The 18,313-nt window shown below is 34.8% G+C and overlaps 1 protein-coding gene across 9 annotated transcripts in view; it reads right to left on the bottom strand.

Annotated features, from left to right (window-relative positions):
- The window catches only part of LOC145523571 (actin nucleation-promoting factor WASL), an 82,771-nt gene that overhangs the window by 15,926 nt on the left and 48,532 nt on the right, over positions 1 to 18,313 (bottom strand). For 3 of the 9 annotated variants that reach the window (XM_081534123.1, XM_081534125.1, XM_081534128.1), the window contains 5 exons: positions 17,666 to 17,689; positions 8,078 to 8,246; positions 7,004 to 7,046; positions 4,959 to 5,112; positions 3,126 to 3,143 (listed from right to left, as the gene is read on the bottom strand). In XM_081534123.1, coding sequence (XP_081390249.1) covers positions 3,126 to 3,143; positions 4,959 to 5,112; positions 7,004 to 7,046; positions 8,078 to 8,246; positions 17,666 to 17,689 — 408 coding nt within the window. The remainder of the gene's footprint in view (positions 1 to 3,125; positions 3,144 to 4,958; positions 5,113 to 7,003; positions 7,047 to 8,077; positions 8,247 to 17,665; positions 17,690 to 18,313) is intronic. The other 6 variants (XM_081534124.1, XM_081534126.1, XM_081534131.1 and 3 more) reach the window with 3 other exon arrangements.

Genomic DNA, 18,313 nt, shown 5'->3' on the forward strand with positions numbered 1-18,313 from the left:
TTTTTTGCATTTCTTTTCCATGGGGATGGTCTTGATCCCTGTCTCCTGTACAATGTCACGAACCTCTGTCTATAGTTCATCAGGCACTCTATCAGATCTAGTCCCTTAAATCTATTTCTCACTTCCACTGTATAATCATAAGGGATTTGATTTAGGTCATATCTGAATGGTCTAGTGGTTTTCCCCACTTTCTTCAATTTAAGTCTGAATTTGAAAATGAGTTCATTATCGGAGCCACAGTCCGCTCCTGGTCTTGTTTTTGCTGACTGTATAGTGCTTCTCCATCTTTGGCTGCAAAGAATATAATCAATCTGATTTCAGTGTTGACCGTCTGGTGATGTCCATGTGTAGAGTCTTCTCTTGTGTTGTTGGAAGACGGTGTTTGCTATGACCAGTGCATTCTCTTGGCAAAACTCTATTAGCCTTTGCCCTGGTTCATTCTGTACTCCAAGGCCAAATTTCCCTTTACGCCAGGTGTTTCCTGACTTCCTACTTTTGCATTCCAGTCCCCTATAATGAAAAGGACATCTTTTTTGGGTGTTAGTTCTAAAAGGTCATTGAACATTTCAGCTGAGCAACCAGTCTCCCTTACTGCCATTACTAGAATTACACTGTATCTATCGCTGTATTATATTATATATTTATATATTATATATATTATAATATATAATTATATGATAATTATATATAATATGTTATTATATATTTATTATATAATATAGCTATAGATATAGTGTAATTCTAGTAATGGCAGTAAGAGAGGCTGGTTGCTTAGCTGAAATGTTCAACTACTTATTCAGGAAAATTTCTAAACACTGTAAAATTCAAGTTAGTAGTAAAATATTAACATTACTCTGGTAGTAATGATATATACATTCTTATTTTACTAAAGGGAAAGTGGAAGTTAAAACAGGGAAATCCAAAGTATGAATTTATTACATTTCCAGAGGTATGGTTTTACCAAGAGCATACACAAATTTACAGAATAATGAACTTCATTATTTCTTCATTAATTTAAAGAGTAGGAAAAAAGAATACTTTTTTTTTTTTTTTAAGGAATAAAGCTATTTATATTTACTGGTACAAACTAATATATTCCTGATGGATAGTTCTACAGGCTATACAAATACTCACCTTAACTTCAAATAACAGGATTAGATGCTCAAAAATGCAATGATACCAAGAGGAAAAAAAACCCTTTACTTCAAAGGAAAGCCAAACATTATCTCCTGATTTGATTTGAGACAATCATGGGAAATATGCTATAAAATATGCTATCAAATGTAGTCATAAACATGAGATGAAAAAGACAGTAAGGCAAGGCTCACAAGGGTATTGCCTCCTGATACAGAGACTTTTAAAAATGGAAACATGGAGCAGCAAACAGGAGAGTCATCCTGCTTGGATATAAGCCACCACTGAGGGAAGTGCTCATGATTTACACTCAAGGCATGCTGCTGCTGCAGCTAAGTTCATCCAATTTTCTCACCAGATCCAAAGCAAGAAGACAAACTTGCTAAGACCAGTTTTTTTCCAACATATTTTGTAATAACAGCAAAACCAAGAGGATATGGTATATGTACATTATGTATACACCCTGAATAAGAGAGTACATCAAATCTTCCAAGAAGATACAGATTTCATTTTAATCAATTTAAGGCTTGCATTTCAAAAAGCAATGATATTTATCTGAACTAGTATTTTTTATGATTTAATTGTTTGCTAATCAAGAGGAAATGGACTCACTCTATTCTACTACAAAAACTGTATTGTTAGTCAATCATTTCCTGCGGTTTTGTACAATGAAGAATCTCTTCAGTAGAGAGAATTAAAAGTTCTTTTGAACTGGGAGTAAGCACACTGATTGGAATAATTTGGGATTCAGCTAATAATCATTCAAAGAGACACTAAATTACTGCTCAGGCAAGAGGAGAGCATTAATTTATAGTGAATAAAGTATCAGCTGTACCAAATTTGGGTACAGCACAAGTTCAGCATTTCTATTCTCTAAAAAGTGACTGGAAATATCCCTCTATTTTCGTGAGGAAAACATATATTACCACCTTTCTATTTTTATAATCTGTACTATGACTACATAAAAAGGAAAGTATGCCAAAGATATGCCATATCCCAAGGTAAAAATATGAAAGAATTAAGACAGGAGGAGAGGAGAGATGGCACAACATTACCTAGGTTCACATGCACAAAAACGCCTCCTGAGCAGACACCACACACCACTCTGAGGAGGTCTGGAGGCCTACAGGTTTGAAAACTCTGAGTCGCCACAAACACCAGATTCAGGATGACAATGATAGTTCTTAGATATTTAATTAGTAAATAAAAAGCATGACACAGAAGTTACAACAAATCAAACTGTTCTTACTATCAAAGCTTAGTGAGAAAGGAAGAAAGACTGAAGCTTCCAGGAAAAAACCTTGTCTTGATGGTACACTGTAACGAAAAGCTGATATACTTAAAAATAATTATTTCAGATCAAATTAAGAGTAACCAGTAGATAACCCTAGATATTTGATATTTAAGGGAATTATAAGCAGAAATTATAAAACAATATAAATAAATATTTAAAAGAAGTGTATTACAGAATCCAGGAAACACTTTGAAGAACTGCTCTCATGCACTCTCATTAGGATTAAGCAAACCAGGCATATATTATTCCACACAGATTTAAATTTATGGGAATATTAACAACTCCCTGAGTAGTCCTCTACCCAACTGCATGTTTATGTTTAGTCCTCCCCACTGCCCCAAATTAATGTAAAAATATAAGTATATTTTATGTAGGTTATTGAAATAATGCCAAGTGTAAAAACCAACCACTAAAAATAAGTATAATAAGTAATAATAAAAACAACATTGGTGCTGTAAGAGGTAACCCACAGAATTTCAAAAAAATTCAATTACAGACAAAAATGAACTCTGACTCAGAGAAATAAATTTCCTTTCTTACTTTAGCATCTATATACCCCAAACATTAGTTTGAATAGAGGGAAGAAAACCTTACTGGATATTAGTTTTGGAGGCAGGATAAATGAGTTATAGCTTCTTTGAAAATAAACACATGCATAATTCAGGACACTGGGTCAAATAACATCCCCCATACATACCACTCCATTGTGGTGGACCTAAAGAGCAGATTATTTATTATAAATTAATGGACTTCAAACAACTGCACAGATACACAAAAAGATATACTGGAAATGATAAGGTTTACCTCTTTTTACAAGTCTGATTACATGACTTTACAAAATAATTTCAAGAACTTTGAGTCAGGTCTTACAAAACCTATTTTTATGACAACTTCATAAACTTCTCCCTATTTTTTTCATACTTCTGAACATGCTATATGCTTCACCCAGGAAATATTTCCATAATGAATCATTATCTGTCTTTTTATTCTTCGTCTAAAAAATGGGTGTCTAAAAAGTTCTACACTGGAAGTTAAGATTCTTGAGTATAAGAATCTTGAGTATTAAGTTCCTGAAGTATATTTTTTGTAATGCCTGTAAATTTTTTCCTTTGTTTTAGGTAATTCAATTGAGGACTTTGCCTAATTTGATATTTTAAAAGCAGCTAGAATAAAAAGCAGTAATAAGAAAGTTTAAAAAAACCAAACTCAATCAAGTTACTACAGACCACTCTCAGTTACAGATATTCAGGTGAGAGGCCAGCAATATGGACTGTCTAACAAAGGCTAAGAGTATTTATAAACTTATAAATTCAGACAGTTCAGAGAGACCCTGAGCATCATCTGGTGTAAGATGAAGGTGAGTGGTAACAGTGGAGAAAAAGAGAGTCAAGAAACAAACTAGGTCCTCAAGACCTCCATCATTTGCACACTAATTGTAACCATGACTCATTTTGGAAGCATTTAAAAACTATGTTGCCCAGATGTTTTAGTTAAAAGTCCATACAATTTGGAAATGTGATTTTTTTTTCACAAAATAAGATAAATCATCATCATACTATTTTCAGTGGAATTAGCATTGTGTTTCTGTAACAGCAATTATGACTGCATGATTGTTTACATATCTGTTGTCACAATACATAGTAAGATTTCTGAGGGCAGAAACCATATCTTTATATCTAAATATCCTGAGTAGAGACTAGTGCTAACATAATAATGTTTACTGGATACATGAATGAATGCACATCAGCAGTGAAAAAGATACAGGTACATCAAATACCTAATTTAAATGTCAGTTAAATTCTTCAAAAGAATGCTTTGATTATCTGGAGCTTTTGTTTTGCTACATGGTCTTATCACAAGTATGCAAAAACGAGGAAGAAAACTAGCCAGCCCCAAATGAATAAAGTAGCAAAGAGGTAACAGTCATATTGGAAAACTCAGAGTTAACTGTATTTGCATTTAATTGTGACAATTATTAAGACATGACCAAAAAACATGGTGACTTAAATAAAATATCAAATCTTAAAAAGGTGCAAGTTGTTTGTGTTCTCAGGTACCAAATGGCAAGTTTTATATTTTAGCTAAGAAAAAAATTTATTTCAAAATAAACAGATTTTGCATTATTTATATTCTAAAAATGCTCATTATAGATTGTAGAATTCATAATTACATTTAAACTACTACTTCTAACTGTAATAAACACAACTTTGATAGTGGTCTCTAACATTTACTAAGTGAAACATGCAACTATACTTTTTTATTCTAAAATCAAACAGCCAGAAGACTTTGTATGAATTTTTATGAACGTAATATAAGACTTTTAAATAGTTAGAAAAGCCTTGACAATTTTTTTAGTTATACTGAAATAATGTAAAATACAGTACACTGGGCTAAACAAGTTATCCCATAAATTACAACATTCTGCTTAAGGAAGGTTCACATGAACACATGTAGCTGTCATCAATGCAACTGACCTCAAAAGAGTCAAAGGAAAAAATAGTCAGAATGCCTAAATAGAAATAAAAGTTACCTTGCCTTCGTAGTTCATTTTTAACAGCTTCAACACCTCCTGTTTTTTCAATGAAGTCATATATAACTTTTGATGTTTCTCTGTCTTTAAGTTGTGCCTCTGAGATTCCACACATATCAAAAAGATTCTTCAATTCTGGATCCAAATTATTCAGCTACAACAGATAAAATAACTGCTAACTATAAAATCTATCTCCAATTTTTCACAACGGCAAGTTGAAATTTTATTCGCATATCTGTGCCTTTTATGAAATTATTTTCTTTTATGTTTATAAATTTTTAATATAGTTAGAATATTTATATGCTAAGTAAATATCTTATAAAAAAACAGAAAAAGATAAGAACAAAGAATAGGTTTTATATTTTATGTTATCTTTTTGTTTCCTATCTTTGTAAAGAAAGCATCTTATTTAGATTTTTACCAATCCCTTCATGACTGAGACATCTCTAAAGTTCATCTATTCCACCTTGTCCTAATGAAGATTTAGATATAATCACAAATAACCACAAAAAGTATTAGTAAATCTATTCAAAAATTTGAGGTCAAATACCTCTTTATAACCCAAGTACCCTGTAAAATGCCCAACACAAAGAGGCATTCAAAAATATTGTGGTGCTCTGTTTATGACAAGACATGGAAGCAACCTCAAAGCCAACTGACAGGAATGGATAAAGAAGATGCGGTACATATATACAATGGAATATTACTCAGCCATTAAAAAGAATGAAATAATGCCATTTGCAGCAACACAGATGGACCTAGAAAGTGTCATACTGATTGAAGTAGATCAGATAGAGAAGGAGAAATATCATATGACATCCCTTATATGTGGAATCTAAAAAGAAATGATACAACTGAACTTACTTGCAAAAAGCAGAAGACTCACAGACTTAGAGAAGGAACTTATGGTTGCCAGGGGAAAGGGTGGAGGGAAGGGATAATTAGGGATTTGGGGATGGAAATGTATACACTGCTATATTTAAAATGCTTAACTAACAAGGACCTACTCTATAGCACATGGGACTCTGCTTGATGCTATGTGGCAGCCTGGATGGAAGGGGAGTTTGGGGGAGAATGTGCATGCTAAGTCACTTCTGTCGTGTCCAACTCTTTGTGATCCTATGGACTGTAGCTTGCCAAGCTCCTCTGTCCATGTGATTCTCCAAGCAAGAATACTGGAGTGGGTTGCCATGCCCTTCTCCAGGGATCTTCTCAACCCAGGTATGGAACTCATGTTTCCTATGTCTCCTGCATTGGCAGGCAGGTTCTTTACCACTAGAATCACCTAGGAAGCCCTTGGGGAAGAGTGGGTATATGTATATGTACGGCTGAGTCCCTTCACTGTTCACCTCAAACTATCACAACATTGTTAATTGGCTATACTCTAATATAAAAAATAAAGTTTGTTTTTCTTTATTATTGTGGTGCTAACACTGTAGTTCTATTAATAAAAAAGTAACCAAAATAATTTTTGATTCTAATCACAAGTAATATTTCTTTTCAACATAATTTTCCCAAACTGTGATTATCAGTCAAATATTAAATACATATACTTAGGTAACCAGTTTTCAACTATTTTGCTCACATTGCTATAAATTAATGAATGATGAAATCACCAAAAATAGTAATAAAAAGATCTAGACAATTTTTGGATATTCAGAATGTTACAGTCACAGTCTGAATATCCAAAAGTTGTCTAGTACTATAGTACTTTCAAGTAATTTGGCTTATATTCCCCTCAAATGATCACTTTGCAAAAATAATTTTCTCCTCTTGGCTTTCAAAACATAGAGATTTCATATTATAGTAGATAAAGCCAAAGAGTTAAAAAAAAAAATCCCACAAAAAAACTCTCTTCAGAGACTCAGCCATCAATGATAGAACAATATATGATTTCAAACCTCAGTGGAATATGAACATAAATATAAGCACATTCAACCAAACACTAGAACTCACAAAAATGTATAAGAATAAAAGTCTAAAGGTAGGACATGACATTTCCACATATTTAGAGTAATAACATTTATGGCTTGAAAATAACTTACATCAAAGCCAGTATTCGGATCCCAACCCACATGTCCAATGTGCCTAAAGTAGCAGACGGAAAGAAACAGAAAAAAAAAATGCGTAAGTGACATTAAAAACATAATATACATGAAATCCAACCCAACCAGTGAATTTTTGGCCTGAACTAATGGTTCTCATAGACATAATCATTTTCAGGGGAAAAAAGTGTACATAGTCAAGAGACCAGGATTCTAGCCCCAGCTCCACTACTAACTGCGCACCTTAACATTTTTGCACAATCTCTCTGAGCATCCATTTCCTTAACTGTCAAACTAGCATAAGAATACAAGCATTACATATGTAAGAGAACCGGAATTCTGTAATGAAGAAACGAAGTAATGCACATGAGAATGCTTGAACTACGTCAAATGAATATCAAAGGTTTGATGTCTACAATAGACTTGAGCGTGTTTTCCAAAAATTCCTATCTTGAGATCTAACCCTAATGTGATAATTCCTGGAGATGAAGATTTGGGGAGGTAATCAGGTCATGAAGGTGGATTCTCCAAGAATAGGATTGGTGCCATTAAGAAAGAGGCCTGGAGAGCTCTCTCACCCTCTTCCAACATGTGAGGACACAATGAGAAGATGGCAATCAACTAAGAAGTGGGATTTTACAAGACACTAAATAAATCTTGCCTGTCTCTTTACAGCCTCCAGAACTGTGAGAAATAAATTTCCGTTGTTTATCAGCTATCCAGTCTATAGTATTCTGTTAGCAGCCCAAACAGAATAGGACAATGGGTTTAAGGTAATTTCCAAATATCATTTATAAGGAAAAGTGAGATTTCATTTTCAACCAACAATTAGTTGAAAAAACAACTCTAATTGTTCTTTTCTGATAGGTGGAAAGTAAATAAACTAAGACTCATAAAAAGTCTATTGATCAATAGCCTTTAAAAACTCCAACAACAAAATTATAGCTGAAGGTATGCAAGTGATAAATGTAAGGGATCTCCCAAAAAGAAAACAGAACTTTCTAACAATTTAAAAAAAGAGCAGAAATGAATAAATCAAAAGTAAAGATAAGAATAATAAAAGAACTGCCTTACTGGAAATTGCTTGGTGTTCCAATATCTGCCTTAGTTAACCTCTTCTTTTTAGCTTTTCCTTTTTTCTTTTCTTTGGTATGGGAGATGTTGTTGATTTGTGGACCATAAAATCTATTTGTTGTAATTTCTGGATTTTTTATGTCAACTGTTGCCATGGGTAGACTAGGACCTGCAAATAAAGTCAAAATAATATGAAAGAGATTTAAGAATTATCACAATCATAATGTATAATTTAAATACCTTTTTCTGCAGCAGGAACATTTCATTACTATAAATTATTTAAACTTTAAAATCACGTTAATTTTTATAAATAATAAATTTCAAAAATTCTTAAATTGCAAAAGTCTATAACAAATTCTTAAACAAATTAGCATAGATACATTATTTCAAAGAAAACTTCTATTTTTATAATATTAAATCTCATAAAGTATATGAATTTTCAACATGAATTTAAATTTATCTGATCTATTAAATTTTGACTATTACAAGCTTCACATCCAACATATTACTCATTAATAAAGTGGCATACATTACATAAGGAGAGTAAAAGAAAAGAAGCATCTTTGTTTTAAATCTAGCAAAGAAATCTAGTCTTACTTCATTTCAACTTTATTAGTCTATGAGGAAAAAAAATGCTTATATAATTATTACTACCATTTTTTCCAAAACAGTAACATTTAAGTCTAGTAGCATCTTCCTCATTACTATACTGTATGTATATACTGTATATACATACTATACTATACTATACTGTATGTATGGCTATCAGAAGTATACAGCTCAAAAATTTAAGATACAAAAATTCTTAAAACAGTCCATCTTTCACAAGGATCAACAGTAAAAAGACCTCAGGCATTTTCAGGTATTATTAACAGCATCTCCAGGAGTGACACTAAATGTAGCACAGAAAATTCTGTCTTATAATTCATAGAAGTACTCTTGCTCTTAAAGGTATGAAAGTCTGAATGAAACAAATTCATCTTAAAATTTCCTTTAAAAATTAAACTGAAGGGCAACATATGTTCCTCAGAGATTCCATTTTAATGTATGATTCTCTAACAAAACTTCCTATTAGACCAAACTCCTCTGATATGATCATAGTAATGAGAATTTTAAAAACACTGTATAAAATATAATCACTATTATGCAGACAAAGAGTTAACATAGTAGGCCTAAGACTGCTATCTTTAGAAAGGCCTGCTTGCAAGACTGGCCCTTAGCTGGCATCGAAGGATCCAGGATTTTAAGAAGGTTTCCATTATTCCCTGATAAGATGAGCTCATTGTGTCTAAACTATTAGTACTATCAGTGTGTTTCATGCTGATACCTGCTTTCCTTCTGCAAGTCTAGAATCTTGGTATGTACTAGACAGAAGATGCCCACATGACTAGCCCCCAGTAAACCCCAGGCACTGAGTTTCTTCTTAACACATTCCATGTGTGTTGCAACAACTCATTGCTGGAGAAATTAAGCACATTCCCTGTGACCAGTGAGAGAACACTCTTCGAAGCTTGTGGGTGGTTCCCCGCAACTTAATCCCATGTGTCTTTCCCTTGTGTTAGCTTTTGCTTTTTATCTTTTCATTGTAAGAGATCTTTACTAGGTACTCAGTCTTGTGAGTCCTTATAGCCAGTCACCAATTGGAGGGGTGGTGTGTGGAATCTCCAACACAATCATAGAATGGCAGATGGAAACCCTAAGAAATTATAGGCTAATGTATATTGAGTGATCACTAAATGCCAACTTGACTATTAATTCTTCAATTATCCTAAAAACCTCAAAGGCAACCTATTCATAAACATTGTCTGAAATAAAACATTGATGTCCATGGGAAATTATATATAACTAAATATTCTCTCCCTCAACTCTACTATTAAAGATGAAATACAGTAAAAATAAAATTATAAACACCATCTGCCAATTTATCAGACAAATAATTTGTACACAACTGAAAGATATATACAATTCAGCTATTTTCCCTTAATATTCAAAGTCTAAAAGTTCTATTTATAGTTTCATACAAAATTCTGTGGGAAGTTGCTAATATTGGCAAGAAGTAAAAATTTTTCTTGGAAAAAAATGGAAGCTAGTGAACAATATAGATAAAACGGTTAAAAGCTGATTTAGCATCATGGAATAATCTGAAAATAATTGGACCAAACATTAAAGGTCAGTGAAGCAATACAGGAAGTTTATTAAAGAGGAGATAAAGAACTAGATTTTCAAATTTGTTCCGATTCAAGATTTCAGAGTTCACTGTCGTTTCAAAAAAAGGGACTTATTAAAAATAATGAGAATTCAAGTGTTAGAGGACTGAATTGGGGTCATACTAGTATCTTCACAGACTTATCTAGTAATAACTTTTTACTTCTCTTCCTTCTCTTTCTGTTTTCTCTCCTCTTATAATTTATCATTACTCATCATTATCAGCAACACCGTCCAAAGAAGATGATGCAAATTATTACTCTCCTATCTTTATACTTAATAAGATTTATGAACCCCCTTAATCATTTCACTATAGGGGACTGGAATGCAAAAGTAGGAAGTCAAGAAACACCTGGCGTAACAGGCAAATTTGGCCTTGGAGTACAGAATGAACCAGGGCAAAGGCTAATAGAGTTTTGCCAAGAGAATGCACTGGTCATACCAAACACCCTCTTCCAACAACACAAGAGAAGACTCTACACATGGACATCACCAGATGGCCAACACTGAAATCAGATTGATTATATTCTTTGCAGCAAAAGATGGAGAAGCTCCATACAGTCAGCAAAAACAAGACCGGGAGCTGACTGTGGCTCAGATCATGAACTTCTCATTGCCAAATTCAGAATTAAATTGAAGAAAGTGGGGAAAACCACTAGACCATTCAGGTATGACCTAAATCAAGTACCTTATGATTATACAGGGGAAGTGAGAAATAGATTTAAGGGACTATATCTGATAGACAGAGTGCCTGATGAACTATGAATGGAGGTTCATGACATTGTACAGGAGACAGGGATCAAGACCATCCTCATGGAAAAGAAATGCAAAAAAGCAAAATGGCTGTCTGAGGAGGCCTTACAAATAGCTGTGAATAGAAGAGAAGTGAAAAGCAAAGGAGAAAAGGGAAGATATACTCATTTGAATGTGGAGCTCCAAAGATTAGTAAGGAGAGATAAGAAAGCCTTCCTCAGCGATCAATGCAAAGAAATAGAGGAAAACAACAGAATGGGAAAGACTAGAGATCTCTTCAAGAAAGTGAGAGATACCAAGGGAACATTTCAAGCAAAGATGGGCACAATAAAGGACAGAAATGGTATGGACCTAACAAAAGCAGAAGATATTAGGAAGAGGTGGCAAGAATACACAGCAGAACTATACAAAAAAGATCTTCACAACCCAGATAATCACGATGGTGTGATCACTCACCGAGAGCCAGACATCCTGGAATGCGAAGTCAAGTGGGCCTTAGAAAGCATCACTACGAACAAAGCTAGTGGAGGTGATGGAATTCCAGTTGATCTATTTCAAATCCTAAAAGATGATGCTGTGAAACTGCTGCACTCAATATGCCAGCAAATCTGGAAAACTCAGCAGCGGCCACAGGACTTGAAAAGGTCAGTTTTCATTCCAATCCCAAAGAAAGGTAATGCCAAAGAATGCTTGAACTACCGCACAATTGCACTCATTTCACACGCTAGTAAAGTAATGCTCAAAATTCTCCAAGGCTGGCTTCAGCAATACGTGAACCATGAACTTCCAGATGTTCAAGCTGGTTTTAGAAAAGGCAGAGGAACCAGAGATCAAATTGTTAACATCTGCTGGATCATTGAAAAAGCAAGAGAGTTCCAGAAAAACATAGAAAATGTGGAAACTGTGGAAAATTCTGAAAGAGATGGGAATACCAGACCACCTGACCTGCCTCTTGAGAAACTTGTATGCAGGTCAGGAAGCAACAGTTAGAAGCGGACTTGGAACAGCAGACTGGTTCCAAATAGGAAAAGGAGTACGTCAAGGCTGTATATTGTCACCCTGCTTATTTAACTTATATGCAGAGTACATCATGAGAAATGCTGGGCTGGAAGAATCACAAGCTGGAATCAAGATTGCCAGGAGAAATATCAACAACCTCAGATATGCAGATGACACCACCCTTATGGCAGAAAGCGAAGAACTAAAGAGCCTCTTGATGAAAGTGAAAGAGGAGAGTGAAAAAGTTGGCTTAAAGCTCAACATTCAGAAAACTAAGATCATGGCATCCGGTCCCATCACTTCATGGCAAATAGACGGGAAAACAGTGGAAACAGTGAGCTTACTTTATTTTTCTGGGCTCCAAAATGACTGCAGATCGTGAACGCAGCCATGAAATTAAAAGACGCTTACTCCTTGGAAGTAAAGTTATGACCCACCTAGACAGCATATTAAAAAGCAGAGACATTACTTTGACAACAAAGGTCCGTCTAGTCAAGGCTATGGTTTTTCCAGTAGTCATGTATGGATGTGAGAGTTGGACTATAAAGAAAGCTGAGCGCTGAAGAATTGATGCTTTTGAACTGTGGTGTTGGAGAAGACTCTTGAGAGTCCGTTGGACTGCAAGGAGATCCAACCAGTCCATCCTAAAGGAGATCAGTCCTGGGTGTTCATTGGTAGGACTGATGTTGAAGCCGAAACTCCAAAACTTTGGCCACCTGATGCGAAGAGCTGACTCATTTGAAAAGACCCTGATGCATCACCAATTCAATGGACATGAGTTTGGGTAAACTCCGGGAGTTGGTGATAGATAGGAAGGCCTGGCGTGCTGCGGTTCATGGGATAGCAAAGAGTTGTATACGACTGAGCAACTGAACTGAAGACAGATTGAGGTATATCAGAGTTAGACACTCTCTTTATGCTTATCATCCTTCCTGAAATAGTTGTGTCCAAATAGCAATAATAAAGGAATAACCAGATTCACCATTAAAAAAATAACAGAAATTTGGGAATTCCCTGGTGGTTCAGTGGTAGGGACTCTGCACTTCCACTGCATGAGGACCGTGTTCAATCCTGGTTGGCGAACTAAGTTCCCACAAGTTGTGTGGTGCATTCAGAAAAACAAAACAAAAAATTAACAATTATAATTAGTTTTTAATAAAAAGCAAAAATAAAAATATTTTGATGTTACTTTAGTTTATATAAAAGTAACCTATTATACTATGGATGTCCTAAATGGTATAAAGTCGGTAAAGTTAACAGTTTAAATTATTCAAGCTAGTAAATTCTCATCTGAGAAGTAATGAAGTTAAGATTCTTGTAATCCTGATTTACAACTCACTAGAGAAAATAATTTGGTCATCTCTGAAGAAAGTCAAGGATGAAGAGGACAGGAATGAAATATAAGTGATATGCAGAATGAATACCAAAGTTTCCCCTCCTTCCTCTCCTCCAAAATCAGGTGTGGAAATATTGTTATGCATCTAGCAAGCAGTTCATAAAGCTGTGCCATTAGCTACTTAGTGTTATTTCACACGAACTTCATAAGTATTGGTTAAAACACTATTTAATTAAGTCCATATAGAAAAATTCAGATTTTAGAGACCTGTAAAAAAAAACTGGTATAAGCTGGGAAATTAGCTAGTTTTTCCAAATCTTTCATTTTATAGACAAAAACTAAGAACAGTGTCATCACCAACAGAATGATACTCAGATGTGTTCTTTCTATAATAAAAAACAAAACAAACAAAAAACAACAATTAAGGACAGGAAGAGGCAGGTGACCTGTCTAAAGTCACACAATTAGTGACAAAGGGAAAGGTAAACTCTGCTATCTTAGTTTCTAGTCCACTACTCTTTCTATTAACTATTGTACCTTTTACACAACAGTTAAATCACAAGACTTATCAACAATGCTAACTTTAAAGTAAGTATATTTTATGTCTTTACCAATTTATCAGTTCTTAGTTTGTGGTCCAACTGTTACAAGAAATGGTTATGAGTTTCAAAATTTAGAAAAAAGGACTTTTTACACATTCAGGATATCAGTCCTGGTTGTTCACTGGAAGGACTGATGTTGAAGCTGAAACTCCAATATTTTGGCCACCTGATGTGAAGAACTGACTCATCTGAAAAGACCTTGATGTTGGGAAAGACTGAAGGTAGGAAGAGAAGGGGATGACAGAGGATAAGATGGTTGGATGGCATCACTGACTTAATGGACATGAGTTTGGGTAAATTCTGGGAGTTGGTGATGGACAGGGAAGCCTGGCATGCTGCGGTTCATGGGGTCGCAAAGAGTCGGACATGACTGAGCTACTGAACTGAATTGAACACATTCAAGAGACTAAGTATTTGGCTATTTTCGTTGACAGCATTTACTTTACAGTTTGAAGATGTTAGGAAATAAATTTCAAATATTGTTCTAAAGCCTAATTAAATATTTAAAAGTGACAGACTGAAAAATTAATAACGTATAAAGCACAGAATCATTTTTTAAATAAAGTTTATGAAAGATATGGTAACAGAAATCAATCATTTATAGTAAACTTTACTTATTCCATTTCTGAAATTACATTCATCCTAAGAACATGTATTAAGTAAATACATAATGAAGGGGAGCTGTTTCCCTTCTTTTTCAAAAAGCAGTTATGACAAATTACCTTCTTCTGATGAAGGACAACTATCAGAGAAAAGGTTTTTTAATATTCTCACTGAACAGCATTTCTAGTTAAATTTAAAACTAAAAGAACAAAGTAATCTCTTCTGCTTAATTACATAAAAAGCAGAGAGTTCTCACCAAGGTAAAATAGTTGAGAAACAGGTGGCCTAGAGACCTCTGATGTCAAGCAGTCATGAAGCTGAGAATAAATCATTGGAAAGCGTCTAAGTTAAAAGGTGAGGTTGACCAATAAAGAAAATAAAAGAAAAGTGTATGGATTAGGAGTTAATGAGGAAACACTTGTCCTAATTGTACTTTAGGACAGGAATACATGTTACTTCTACATAAAGTGTCTTTTTTCCAGTTACAATTTGAAAAGGTCGGCTAAACTGACCTAAATGAGGATCTGGGGCAGAGCCCCTGCTTGGACTCTGCAAGGCGGTTAAAGTGTCCACCGCCACCTAGCGGCAGCGCAGCAAACGCAGAAAAGCAACAGGCCGCCTGCCTGATCCTCTCCACACCACGGGGCGGGCAAGGCAAGCAACTGCATTGCAGGGAAAAATATGAAAATTTCTAATAATAATTGTATGTGTATCTTATAAATAAATAAGTATGCAAATATTGGCAACACATGCTGTATAATCTTTTAACAATACCATTTTTAAATTTTCTGTTTATTTAATGAAAAAAAGTTTGGGACCACTGTACCGAAAGGTTAAAACTTCACATCATAAGATTTAAAACCAAGAACCATCTCAGAGAAAGAAACTACATTTAATTATGAGTATCTCTTACTAGGGGTAATAAAATTATAAGACATCATTGTCACATTAAGAGTATCCAAATTCAAACCACCGTGGAGTAGGTGCCTCTTCAAAAATACGTTTTATATGTATTGAAAAGGTTAAATTTACAAAAATCAAAAAGTACTTACATCCTTAACTTTAATTATGTTATTTGTACATCTACACTTTATAATCTCAGATTACTTTCTCTAAAGATGCTAACACTAGGAAGCCTTCCACACTGGTACTTAATATATGCTCACAGGAGGCCAAATAGTTTAATAAATTAAAAGAGAGGAGACTAAAATTCTGAGCACACAATAAGTGGAAAACCTTCTAATGCTACATTAAAGGTTCAGATGAACGATTTCTGGCTCAGCTGATCTGCTTCCTTTGTTTCTGTGACATACTAGCTGCACACCTCAAGGCATGTTACACACCCTCTCTAGGTCTCAGTTTCTCCTTCAAAACCATCCTGATGTAGCACAGTGGTTACAGCACAGTAGTTAAGGGGCCAGGCTCTGGAGCTGGAACACTTGAGACTGAATCTTGCTCACTTTCCTAGTTCTGTGACCCTGAGCAAGTCACCTATCTGTGCCAGTCTTCTCATCTACATCAGGGATAACAGTAGCTACTTCATGTGGTTTCTGAACAGTGCCTGGCAGGTAGCAAATGACCATTAAAGGGTAGCTGTGATTATGATCACTGTCACTGTCTTCATCATGATAACTAGTATTAAGCACCATGCTAAATAAACACTTTGATTACTTTATTTATCCCCAAGGAGTCCTGTACCCTAAGTATTAACAATTTCCACTCAAAAGAGAAAGTCAAAGTATACAACACTTGGCACATATTAAGTACTACTGAAGGTAGTCAAGTTTTTTAAAAAAATTATAATAAGGTAAATAATCCAAAATTTAATAGAGTAGTGTCTGGTTCATGTTATTATATCACAAAAACAAATTTAAGGACAAAATCAGAAAGTAACATATTGGTTTAAAAGAAACAAAAACCAACAACCACCAACAGTTGTCATATATTAAGAACTTTGTACTATATTAAGTATTATCCTGAATAATCATCCTACATTCTGATGAGAGAATTGAGATGCCTTTGAAAGAGCAGCAGCTATATTCCCCACTATAACAAAGGCTCCTGAAACAATAGTTCTTTACTATCATACGATCAGGGATCCATTTCAATGTGATGAAAGCTGTGGATCCTCTCTCCCCAGAGAAAAGAACATATATACAATATTTAGCACAAAACTTCAGCCAGGGTTTATGGGACCCAGGATGAGACTCTGCACAAAAGATCTAGGACCTTGTCCTTTTTATCTTAGTATCCTGTTTTATTCTTTAATATAACTACATAGATTTTAAATAAACGAATCCACATTACTTCAGTTGCTAATATTTCAATCCACATTACTTCATTATCAAATTAAGGAGGATTATGTGCAGCTACTATGTGTTCTAAACACATCAGCATGGTAAGCACAGCTACAATTTATTTAAACACACCAGAATAGTTAAGTGCCCATTCTGAAAGGGGCTAGTTTCATATCTCATTGCAAAATAATCTTTCGAAATAAGAAAAAAAAGAAACATGAAAGTAGGAAATGAAATGACAGATAAAATTCACTGTTTTTTTAAGGAAGACATTAAGACCAGTTTGTATAATTTTTGAACTTAATTTAAAACTGTGCATAAGAAATTAAGATGTAAGTAATAGTAAATGGCACCCTTTATTGTCTTCCCTCATCCTAGAAAAAAGCCAAAGAATAGTACATTTCTAAGTCCCATCTGTTATTTATTTTAAAATAAGAACACAATAAACTACAGTATTTAATCATACATATTAAATAGTAGGTATTAATGTGTATGATGGGGCTTCCCAGGTGGCACTAGTGGTAAAGAACCTGGCTGCCAATGCCCAAGATGTAAGAGACTTGGGTTCAATCCCCTGATCAGAAGATCTCCTGGAGAAGGAAATGGCAACCCACTCCAGTTTTCTTGCCTGGAAAATCCCATGGACAGAGGAGCCTGGTGGGCTACGGTCCATAGGGTTGCAAAGAGTTGGGCATGACTGAAGCAACTTAGCACAATGTCTATGATATGTGTTTCTACAAGGATTAAATTACAATCTAAAATCTTTTTGGTCAATAATTATCAAAGAGCTTACCATTTGGGGGGTCTCGTCTTTTCTCTGTTAGGGAATAAATTGAAAGAATATTATTAGACATATGTAATACAAAAACCAACATAAAAAATTAACTCATCTAAACTCTTATTCTTACAAGTGGTTAATAAGAGTTTCTCTGAGGAACTGACATTTGGGCACCATTTGAATAAAGCAAGAGAAGGAACATATTTAAAGGCCCTCAGGAGAGAACAGCATGACGGCAAAACCATAATACTGGACTGCAGTGAACCAAAGGAAGAATGGAAGGAGAGAAATCAGAGGGGAAATCAGGGAACTGGAGCATGTAGGGTCCCACAAGACATGGGTTAAGGAATACAGACTGCATTTTATATATGATAGGAAGCTCTTACAAGGTTTTGAACAGGAGAAGTGGCATGATCTAATCTATGTTTTTAAAAGTTCTGCCTGGTTACTATGTGGAAAAGAGAGAGTAAGGGGCATACAATGACAGCAGAGGGACAAGTGAGAGCATTAGGCAGTCCAGATGACAAACGATGGTGGCTTGGATTAGGGTGGCAGCAACAGAGGTGGTGAGAAACAGATTCAAGACATGTTTTTGAAGGTAGAGACAATGGGACTCCCTGATAGAGTTTATGAAGAACCATTGTGAGCCAGAGTGACAAGGTG

Source organism: Giraffa tippelskirchi, chromosome 10 (assembly GCF_054371585.1).
Source record: "Giraffa tippelskirchi isolate mGirTip1 chromosome 10, T2T-mGirTip1v1.2.pri, whole genome shotgun sequence".
NCBI lineage: Eukaryota > Metazoa > Chordata > Mammalia > Artiodactyla > Giraffidae > Giraffa > Giraffa tippelskirchi.